At 44.6% G+C, this 11,531-nt stretch overlaps 1 protein-coding gene and 1 long non-coding RNA gene across 3 annotated transcripts; both read right to left on the bottom strand.

Annotated features, from left to right (window-relative positions):
* Window positions 1-1,787: 1,787 nt before the first annotated feature.
* Window positions 1,788-4,802, bottom strand: LOC149919812 (uncharacterized). The gene is made up of 3 exons (XR_016471429.1): window positions 4,715-4,802; window positions 3,102-3,352; window positions 1,788-2,103 (listed from the first exon to the last, which is right to left on the bottom strand). It is a non-coding gene; the product is annotated as an uncharacterized LOC149919812 (long non-coding RNA).
* Window positions 4,803-6,842: 2,040 nt separating this feature from the next.
* Window positions 6,843-10,928, bottom strand: LOC116242327 (cell surface glycoprotein CD200 receptor 1-B-like). Of its 2 annotated transcripts, XM_090150999.1 has the most exons (5): window positions 10,725-10,928; window positions 9,411-9,719; window positions 8,576-8,824; window positions 8,129-8,231; window positions 6,843-7,387 (listed from the first exon to the last, which is right to left on the bottom strand). In XM_090150999.1, the coding sequence occupies exons 1-5, from the start codon at window positions 10,858-10,860 to the stop codon at window positions 7,369-7,371; spliced, it is 816 nt and encodes a 271-aa protein (XP_090007125.1). In that variant the 5' UTR covers window positions 10,861-10,928; the 3' UTR covers window positions 6,843-7,368. The 2 variants fall into 2 exon arrangements, with proteins under 2 accessions (XP_090007125.1, XP_090007121.1); XM_090150995.1 differs by having other exon boundaries at window positions 6,843-8,231.
* Between the last annotated feature and the right edge of the window lie 603 nt (window positions 10,929-11,531).

The following is an 11,531-nucleotide window of genomic DNA, read 5'->3' as shown; positions in this document are numbered from 1 at the left end:
AAAGCTGACAAAGGTCAGGAAGGATCTGCCTTGCATGTCATATTTTGCACAGTTACATTGGCTGCTTCATGGATGTTTGCTTCATCTGCCTGAATGTTTGACACTGTGATTCACGGTGGCATCTCACATTGCTGACTGAGGCATATAGGAGTTTCTTTCATCTCTGCTCAGGTGCTGAGTTAGGAATAGCCCTGGACAGCTATGTACATGGGATATGCCTTGGCTTTTATGGGCTCCTAATCTTTCTGGAAAACAAGACATCAGTACTGTAAATGTGAGGACTAGGATTTTTTGAGGAATGCAGTTTTGGGCACTAGGAATGCAAGAACAGAATTCCTCCTATTTATTTCGTTTGGTGGGGAATTTCAGAAACATGAGGCTTTATATCTGTGAATATATATAGTTGTAACCTCACGTGAAAATACTTTCTTTTGTTTCTGCAGTACTTGTTTGTACTGTAACTCTGGACATCAGTTGCACCTTGCGGCATATAACTGATAACTGGCCATGCTGCCAGATTGCTGCCAGAACTCTGGAACAGTTACAGACTGATTCTGATCTTGTGCAATACTTCCTGCATTTCCGCATTGCCCCTGCCTTCCTTACCTTTGTTTGAGAACGACAAGATTGTCCAAAAGTGTGTACCCAACCTCTGGCAGATATTTTGTTGTCATTCAAAAATAAACAGGCCTGGAAAGCCTGTTTTTTCTATCTGATCAATGGAACTGAACTGGCCATTCCTTTTGTATTTTTGCTGCTGGAAGAAGTATGGCAGAAGGAGGTGGGTCTCTAGCACCAATGAATGAATTCTAAGAGCAGCTGTGATGTTACAGATCTCTGGTAAACCCGCATGAACATGTGCTGAACTGGCTCACTTGTGACAGATTCTGAGATGACTGCAGATGATGTGAAATAGCACCAGAAGCCCTCGTAAACTTCTCTAGGTGTGACCAGAGGGGTCTTATGTGTATCACATCCTGCACATACCTGGCATCACAGAATATGCAGAGGTGAAGAACCGCCAAAAGGAAAAAGGAGGCCAGAACACAAGCAAGGCTGATGACACAGTGAAGAAACCATGCGGTGCGGTCTAAAGAGAAACAGTTATTTTAAGTACACCTCACAAACCATTTACTGCATGCCTCTGACTGAATCACACACCTTCTAGAAAATATTATTGCCGTGTACTTCTAAATAAGACTAACGAGGAAGGGGGGAGATGCTTGTGGCTTGCTGCAGTGGGATAGGAGGTTTTATCAACTACCCAAAGGGAGCCAAATGAAAGGCAGAGAAGTGGAAGTGGCATCTCATCACAGCAATGTGTTCCAAAGCCACAGGATACAACGATGGTGTATCATTCTGGATAATTCTCCTACATTCAAGTGAGCTACTACAGCCATGTGCCTTGAGAGGAGTTATCACAGGACATGGAAGTAGGAAATTCCCAAGAATACAGGGATGAATTAGACTTGTCCCAAGCAGCTGTTACTGAGTGCCTGCAGGATAACAGTGTGCTCATTCAGAATCCTTTTTTAAAGTACTCTAAATTCCTTCACACTCATCACTTACAACTCTACAGAGGAGAAACAGCAACAGAAGGAAAGAATGATTTGACAAATAAGTAAAAGGGAAGAAACAGAGTTACTGTAAATGAAATGAATGACCCTTTATTGCCATGAAAAATCTCCTCTACTTACCGCATACTTCCTCCAGTGCACAAAGAGAGCAGCTTTGTTTGCACAGGTCTGGACACTGTCCTCTGGAGAACAGTGAAATGAGGAAGGAGACCCTTACCTAGCACAGTCAGGTGATACTGGCCATGGAAATTCCCATCCACATTTACCACTTCGCAGGTGTAATTTCCCTCATCAGCCATTCCTACTTGCTGGATCTCAAGTGCCTGATCCCAGTCTGGTCTGGATCTCCAGTTTATTCTGTCACTGCAGTTGGTTCTTTCTGTCTTGTTCTTATCAATCAAGTATGCCAAGATGCATTGGCCTCCAATCTTGGAACTTATTTTCCATGTTACCATAGTTATATTTGTTTTGTTAGGGCAGGTCATCACAGCGCTGTGACCCAGATCAGCTGACAGTCCGTTAATTCCTGGAGGAGACAAGGAAAGAGAGGGAGGTATGAAAAGGTGCCCAAGGATGCCACGTATGGCCTTGGAGTTCTCTTGTGTGCTTCATGGGGAAATGTCAGCACCATTACATTCTGAAGTGAGATCCTGTCTCTGCCAGCCCAAGTGCTGTGTGTCTTGTTTTAGACAGAAACCAATTGCCAAATTCATGGCTGTCTTTGCTAAAGTTGGTTCTTGGTTTTCGTCCTGTCCTGTGTACAGCCCTATCCCTAAACCCATGGAAAAGTAACATGACCTGGAAGCAAAGGCTGGCTGAGCCCATTGGCGTGGGAAGGTCTCTGGCAGTTTTCTTCCCTCAGCATCATTGCCGGGTACAGGAGAAGAGTGAACCAAGACATTAACTCCTGCTTTGTAGTGGATGTGAGAAGCCCTCCTAAGCAGGTCAGCACAAGAGTCAAATTCTCTCCTGCCACTCCCAAGCTTATTTGAACCAATTTCCCTGATAACAGCGCTGTCAAATGAAAAGTGACAAAGTAGAAGAGTAAATACAACTTTTAGCTGAAAAGAAAACACATGCCTGTTTTCTGTGAGATGGAGAAACCCCTGACAGACTCAGGATCTGTGGGCTGCCTCACAGCCCTCTGTCCTACCTGGTCCCATCAAAATGCAACATACAAAAACAACGACAAAAAAACCAACAACAACTTGAATCTGCATAGGTAATGTATAGTAAGGAGGAGAAAGCTTATTGCTATATTTTCCAATCCCACATTTTTGGAACTTAGCTTCTTCAAGTGTTTAACTGAATTTGTGAAGGAGAAAGTACCTTCACAGTAAACCTTAAACTCTTGCAGGTTACTGGTTTTCCCTTCGGCAATTTCTAAACATCATTCCCCTAGTTTTTTTTTTTCTTTTTTTTTTTCCCGTCAGAAGAAGAATTGAGGAAAAGATCATTGTGATGCACTCTCCTTCCTCCTCAGCCCTTAATAGACACTTGATCCCTAAATACTGCCAGAACTACCTGTAGCTCCTGTGACTGCGGTGCTGGTGAGCAGAACAACAGTCCATGCCGTGCTCCTGACCACTTCCAAGGCAGCTCTCGTGTTCATGGCTGATGCAGGCTTCTTGCACCGTCCAGCTTGATGTGAGATCCCCATCTTCCCCTGCTAGGGATCTGCAGCACTTAGAGCCGCTGCTCTTCCTGTGCTCATACAGACCCCTGACTGTGGCTACACCTTGATGGTTATTCATATCAAGAAGCTTCTTCCTGTGCTGTGAGTTGGTCAACGTAAAGGAAATGGTATTGGTATTTGCTTCCTGTTTTCTGGACTTTTGCATGATGTTACTAAGAGAAGATAAAATCTGTAGCAGAAGTTGCACAAAGTACAAGCAGAGTGACTTTTATGTCTGGCTCTGATCCGACAGTGGGGATTTGATCTTCAAGAATGGGGGGAAGGTGATTCTTATCCTACTACTTCAAGGATGCTTGGGATATTAAAAAGCCAAGTAAAACCCTCTTAAAACCCATTTCCCTTCCAGCCTACTCTCTTTTCCCCTTGTATCAAACAGCCTAAGACCTTTTCTCTAAAATGTACTGCCAGTCCCTGCTCCGCTGCAGGAGGGAAGGTGGGTAGGTAGAGGCTGTCCACGTGATTAACGCTGCTGTCATACCAGCAAAGGCACCTTCCCTTGATATGAGATGTACCTCTCTGGAAATTAATGCAATGAATGGAGTTTTATCTCCAAAGTGTCAGCCTTCCCAACCCTTGAAACCAGCGGGCTGAAATGAGGTGCTGCCTATTTTGCCTGTTCCTAAGGGGACAGAGCTCTTGGCCCCACAGCAGTCACAGCTGTTTTATGGATGTCCATGGCTGTGCTGAAATGTGCCTGCCTGAAAGGGCTTTGTTCCTCTGGTCAAACAGACTCAAAGCATCCACAGATGAGGGAACCATTGGCAAGAAGACAGAAATCTCATCACCGCCCCCCCCCACCCCCCCATATTGCAGGTAACGGTTTGCTGAGAAGGGGCATAGCACTTGTTGAACTCAAAGGTGAATCTGGGTAAGTTCAAGAAGTAAGTTGGGCTTTCAACTGTTCACAGTTGCTATATTTAGAATTGCCAACAGTGGTGTTACACTGAAATTTTCATCTCTACCGTTGTTGCAGTTTGATTTCCAAAATATTTGACAAGCAATTTCGGCTATCTTGGTCAGTGCAGCCTCTGCTGTGTGGTTTGGAGGTCATGTGAAACAACCGTTTACTATGTTTAGACATGAGCCCAAGATGAAAAGAACATATTTAACACTCTGACGCAGATATCCCTGTAGTGTGGGAGTTTCAGCCACCTCCTACACAGTCTTCAGTGGATGGCTCAGTAGGTGGGAACTCAAACAGTGATGCCCCTCACTCTGTAAGCAAATATGAAGTTTGTGTCAACCTGAGGAACCTGAGCATCCATAAGTCTGTTGGTCCCAACGAGATGCATCCCGGAGTCCTAACAGAACTGGCTGACACAGTCAGCAAGCCACTCTTGATGATATCAAGAGTCAGGTGAAGTCGCTGGTGACTGGAAAAAAGGCAATGTCACACCCATTTTTAAGAAGAGTGGAAAGGATGACCTAGGGAACTACCAACCTGTCAGCCTCATCTCTGTGCAGGGGAAGATCATGGAGCAGATCGTCGTGGCAGCTGTGCTAAGGTACATGGAAGAGAGGAAGGTAATATGGGACAACCAGCATGGGTACACCAAGAGCAGGTCCTGCTTGACCAACTTGGTTGCTTTTTATGATGTCAGAACTGCATCACTGGACAAGGGTAGAGCCACTGGTGTCATCTATCTGAACTTCAGCAAGGCCTTTCACATGGTCCCCCATAACATCCTTTAATCCATATCAGAAAGATATGGATTTCATGGGTGGACTACTTGATGGACAAGGAACTGACTGTGAGATCGTACCCAGAGAGTGGTGATCAATGGCTCGATATCTAGCTGGAGATCAGTGATGAGTGGTATCCCTGAGCGGCCAGTACTGGAACTGCTGCTCTTCAATACCTTAATGAATGACATCAGCACTGGGATCCAGTGCACCCTTAGCAAGTTTGCAGATGGCATCAAGCTGAGTGGTGCATTTGACATCCCTGAGAGTGGACACCATCCCGAGGGACCTAGACAGGTTTGAGCAGCGAGCCCAGGTGAAACTCAGGAGGTTCAACAAATCAAAGTGCAAGGTTTTGCACCTGGGTCATGGCAACCCTCACTATCAGTATATCCCCCACAAACTGGAGGATGTAAGGATGGAGCACAGCCCTGCCAGAAAGGACCTGGGAGTACTGTTAGATGGCAAGCTGGGCGTGAGCCAGCATTGTGCTCTCGCAACAAAGAAAGCCAACTGTATCCTGAGCTACATCCAAAGAAGCATCGCCAGCAGGTTGAGGGAGGTGATCCTGCCTCTCTACTCTGTGCTGGTGAGGCCTCACCTGGAGTACTGCATCCAGATACGGAGTCTTCAATACAAGACAGATATGGACTTGTCAGAGTGTGTCCAGACGAGAGCCACAAAAATGATCCAAGGGATGAAACACCTCCCATGTGAGGACAGGCTGACAGAGCTGGGGCTGTTCATCCTGGAAATGAGAAGGCTCTGCGGAGACCTGAGAGTGGCCTTTCAGTATCTCAAATGGAAGCTATAAGAAAGAAGGGGACAGACTCCTCGGCAGGGTCTGTGGTGACAGGACAAGGCGAAATGGTTTCAAAAAAAAGAGGAGAGATTTAGACTGGATATAAGGAAGAATTTTTTAGAATAAGGGTGGTGAGGCACTGAATTGCCCAGAGAGGCAGTGGATGCCCCATCCCTGGAGACATTCTAGGCCAGGCTGGATGGGGCTCTGAGCAACCCCATGTAGCTGTAGGTGTCCCTGTTCATTGCAGAGGAGTTGGACTAGATGACCTTTGATGGTCCCTTCCAACTCAAACAATTTTATGATTTTATTCTCTATACAACACTAGTCATGGCAGTGTATCATCAGCTGGAAGACTACACACAAGGACTCTTTTGTGATAGGACCAGTAAGATGTGTTTAAAAAAACTCCTATAGATATCTGTGTTCCATGGGTTGCAGCTCTCTGAATTATGCAGAGGTAGATAAGAGTGTGAAGCTTAGATCTCAGGATTGTAATATCTTTGATACTTCAGGTGGCAATAACTGCTCAAGGTCAAATACTCTCTATCCTCTTTTTCATATTTTTTCGTTCTTTCTTTTTTCTTTTCTTTTCTTTTTTTTTTTTTTTTTTTTTTTTTTGGTAGATCATGGTGATAAGTCATTCTTATACTGGAATACAGAATTCTTCCAGTGAAAATAATACATTTGCTCAGATTTATCTTCAGTCCTGCATAACTTGGGCTTGTTCAGCCTGGAGAAAAGAAGGCTGCGGGGTGACCTCATTGCAGCATTTCAGTACCTAAAGGGAGCCTACAAACAGGAGGGGAATCGACTCTTTGTAAGGGTTGATAACTGCAGGACAAGGGGAAATGGTTTTAAGTTGAGGGAGGGGAGATTTAGATTGCATGTCTGGGGAAAATTCTTTATCGAGAGAGTGGTGAAGTGCTGGAACAGGCTGCCCAGAGAGGTTGTGGATGCCCTGTCCCTGGAAGTGTTCAAGGCCAGATTGGATGGGACCCTGGTCCAGTTTTGAATGTGGAGGTTGGTGGCCCTGAATGTGGCAGGGGAGTTGGAGATTCATGATCCTTGAGGTCCCTTCCAACCCTGGCCATTCTCTGATTCTGTGATTCTGTGATTCTGTATAACCATCTTGAGAAAGTTGCTATTGTTAGTATGCAAGAAAATTTCTTCTGAGCCAGTAAAATAGGATACTTGAATTCTAGGATGTCATGTACTTAAAATGGAGTGACTTCCTCCTATATAACATGAATTACTTTCTTACATTTTATTTATTTATTTTATTTTAAAATGTTTGATTGTTAATGTTTATTTAAAAAAAAAAAAAAGGATACTTGCATGGGTGATGATGTCTTTGTTTGCTTTAGGGATAGGATAAGAGAGAAAGCTGAACGAAGGTCAGGTAGGACTTGCCTTGCATGTCATATTTTGCACAGTTACATTGGCTGCTTCATGGATGTTTGCTTCATCTGCCTGAATGTTTGACACTGTGATTCACGGTGGCATCTCACATTGCTGACTGAGGCATATAGGAGTTTCTTTCATCTCTGCTCAGGTGCTGAGTTAGGAATAGCCCTGGACAGCTATGTACATGGGATATGCCTTGGCTTTTATGGGTTCCTCTTCCTTCTGGAAAACAAGACAACAGTACTGTAAGTGTGAGGACTAGGATTTTTTGAGGAATGCATTTTGGGCTCTAGGGATGCAAGAACAGAATTCCTCCTATTTATTTCGTTTGGTGGGGAATTTCAGAAACATGAGGCTTTATATCTGTGAATATATATAGTTGTAACCTCACGTGAAAATACTTTCTTTTGTTTCTGCAGTACTTGTTTGTACTGTAACTCTGGACATCAGTTGCACCTTGCGGCATATAACTGATAACTGGCCATGCTGCCAGATTGCTGCCAGAACTCTGGAACAGTTACAGACTGATTCTGATCTTGTGCAATACTTCCTGCATTTCCGCATTGCCCCTGCCTTCCTTACCTTTGTTTGAGAATGACAAGATTGTCCAAAAGTGTGTACCCAACCTCTGGCAGATATTTTGCTGTCATTTAAAAATAAACAGGCCTGGAAAGCCTGTTTTTTCTATCTGATCAATGGAACTGAACTGGCCATTCCTTTTGTATTTTTGCTGCTGGAAGAAGTATGGCAGAAGGAGGTGGGTCTCTAGCACCAATGAATGAATTCTAAGAGCAGCTGTGATGTTACAGATCTCTGGTAAACCCGCATGAACATGTGCTGAACTGGCTCACTTGTGACAGATTCTGAGATGACTGCAGATGATGTGAAATAGCACCAGAAGCCCTTGTAAACTTCTCTAGGTGTGACCAGAGGGGCCTTATGTGTATCACATCCTGCACATACCTGGCATCACAGAATATGCAGAGGTGAAGAACCGCCAAAAGGAAAAAGGAGGCCAGCACACAAGCAAGGCTGATGACACAGTGAAGAAACCATGCGGTGCGGTCTAAAGAGAAACAGTTATTTTAAGTACACCTCACAAACCATTTACTGCATGCCTCTGACTGAATCACACACCTTCTAGAAAATATTATTGCCGTGTACTTCTGAATAAGACTAATTTCAGCCTTAATTTTAGAAAGGGAGAGTAGCACGTTTATCTTCTTGCCTAGAATTTCACAGAGCGCTCTTTAATTCTGACAGCACATTTGTTTATCCTTCCCCACCCCAACAAATTCCTCACTGGAAACTTCAGCTCAGCTGCATGCTTTCTGCTGCAGTCATGCCACTGATGTCTTAGTGCAAGAACAGAGGGCTAAACAGGAAACTGAGCACACAAGGGAAGCTTACGTGAGGAGCAGTCTATGGACTTGGCCTCGTTCAGAGTTGCGTGGGACACAATGCAGGTAGGATTCCTCCCATTGGTGCTATGTGCTGCAAACCTGCTGAGAACTGTCACTGTCCCGTTATCGTGACTGTCTGTTCTGAGTGTGGAGTTGCTCTCTGGGACCCACGAGATCTCAGCAGCCGGCTTCAATGTCTCTGCCTCACACACAGGGTTCCCGTGGTCATCACAGTACAGAGCCATTCTTGGGGAAACTGCAGAGTACCAGGAAGGGGGAGATGCATGTGGGTTGCTGCAGTGGGATATGAGGTTTTATCAACTACCCAAAGGGAGCATGAGAAGAGAAGTGGAAGTGGCATCTCATCACAGCAATGTGTTCCAAAGCCACGGGAAGCAACAATGGTGTATCTTTTTTCACTTTGGACAATTCTCATACATTCAAGGGAGCTACTATAGCCGCAGGCCCTGAGAGGAGGTATTCCTGGACTTGGAGGTAGGGAATTCTCTAGAATACAGGACTGTCCCAAGCAGCTGTTACTGAGTGACTGCAGGATAACAGTGTGCTCATTCAGAATCCTTTAGAGTATGGGAAATTGCTTCACGCTCATCACTTATAAATCTACAAGGGAGAAAGAGGCAACAGAAGGAAAGAGAATTTTGGCAAATAAGGAAAGGGAAGAAACAGAGTTACTGTAAATGAAATGAATGACCCTTTACTGCCATGAGAAATCTCCTCTTCCTACATCACACTTCTTCCTGTGCACAAAGTGAGCGGCTTTGTACACCCAGGACAGGACACTGTCCATTGGAGAACAGTGAAATGAGAAAGGAGACCCTTACCTAGCACAGTCAGGTGATACAGGCTGTGGAAATTTGCATCCACATTTACCACTTCGCAGGTGTAATTTCCCTCATCAGCCATTACTACTTGCTGGATTTCAAGTGCATGATCCCAGTCTGGTCTGGATCTCCAGTTTATTCTGTCACTGCAGTTGGTTTTTTCTGTCTTGTTCTTATCAATCAAGTATGCCAAGATGCATTGGCCTCCAGTCTTGGGGCTTATTTTCCATGTTACCATAATTATATTTGTTTTGTTAGGGCAGGTCATCACAGCGCTGTGACCCAGATCTGCTGACACTCTGTTAATTCCTGGAGGAGACAAGGAAAGAGAGGGAGGTATGAAAAGGTGCCCAAGGATGCCACGTATGGCCTTGGAGTTCTCTTGTGTGCTTCATGGGGAAATGTCAGCACCATTACATTCTGAAGTGAGGTCCTGTCTCTGCCAGCCCAAGTGCTGTGTGTCTCATTTTAGACAGAAACCAATTGCCAAATTCATGGCTGTCTTTGCTAAAGTTGGTCCTTGGTTTTACTACTATCCTCTGTACAGACCTTTCCCTAAACCCATGGAAAAGTAACATGACCTGGAAGCAAAGGCTGGCTGAGCCCATTGGCATGGGAAGGTCTCTGGCAGTTCTGTTCCCTCAGCATCATTGCCAGGTACAGGAGAAGAGTGAACCAAGACATTAACTCCTGTTTTGTAGTAGATATGAGAAGCCCTCCTAAGCAGGTCAGCACAAGAGTCAAATTCTCTCCTGCCACTCCCAAGCTTATTTGAACCAATTTCCCTGATAACAGCACTGTCAAATGAAAAGTGACAAAGTAGAAGAGTAAATACAACTTTTAGCTGAAAAGAAAACACATGCCTGTTTTCTGTGAGATGGAGAAACTCCTGACAGACTCAGGATCTGTGGGCTGCCCCACAGCCCTCTGTCCTACCTGGTCCCATCAAAATGCAACATACAAAAACAAAGACAAAAAAACCAACAACAACTTGAATCTGCATAGGTAATGTATAGTAAGGAGGAGAAAGCTTATTGCTATATTTTCTGATCCCACATTTTTGGAACTTAGCTTCTTCAAGTGTTTAACTGAATTTGTGAAGGAGAAAGTACCTTCACAGTAAACCTTAAACTCTTGCAGGTTACTGGTTTTCCCTTCGGCAATTTCTAAACATCATTTCCCTTAGTTTTTTTTTTTCTTTTTTTTTTTTCTTTCCTGTCAGAAGAAGAATTGAGGAAAAAGATCATTGTGATGCACTCTCCTTCCTCCTCAGCCCTTAATAGACACTTGATCCCTAAATACTGCCAGAACTACCTGTAGCTCCTGTGACTGCGGTGCTGGTGAGCAGAACAACAGTCCATGCCGTGCTCCTGACCACTTCCAAGGCAGCTCTTGTGTTCATGGCTGATGCAGGCTTCTTGCACTGGCCAGCTTGATGTGAGATCCCCATCTTCCCCTGCTAAGGATCTGCAGCACTTAGAGCCGCTGCTCTTCCTGTGCTCATACAGACCCCTGACTGTGGCTACACCTTGATGGTTATTCACATCAAGAAGCTTCTTCCTGTGCAGTGAGTTGGTCAACGTAGAGGAAATGGTATTGATATTTGCTTCCTGCTTTCTGGACTATTGCATAATGTTACTAAGAGAAGATAAAATCTGTAGCAGAAGTTGCACAAAGTACAAGCAGAGTGACTTTTATGTCTGGCTCTGATCCGACAGTGGGGATTTGATCTTCAAGAATGGGGGGAAGGTGATTCTTATCCTACTGCTTCAAGGACTCTCGGCATATTAAAAAGCCAAATAAAACCCTCTTAAAACCCATTTCCCTTCCAGCCTACTCTCTTTTCCCCTTGTATATCCCTGTAGAATGGGTGCTTCAGCCACCTCCTCTTGAGCAACAGAGCTTAGCACTAAAGGACAGAGGTGGAAAACATGGCCTGAGCCATGAAAATTGGAAGCACTGAGGTTCACATTCTCCGAATTCTTGTTTTTTCAGTTTGAATTACAAGCTGCTCACAGCACAGCAAGTTACTGCATGACTGTGATGAAGGGAAAGGCCGCGGAGGTGCAGTATGGATGGGGTCCAGTGGTGGGTCTGGCTGCTTTTACTCAAGTTTTGGAA

Source organism: Phasianus colchicus, chromosome 1 (assembly GCF_987193195.1).
Source record: "Phasianus colchicus chromosome 1, bPhaCol1.hap1.1, whole genome shotgun sequence".
NCBI lineage: Eukaryota > Metazoa > Chordata > Aves > Galliformes > Phasianidae > Phasianus > Phasianus colchicus.
This window is presented reverse-complemented; position numbering and strand designations above follow the sequence as displayed.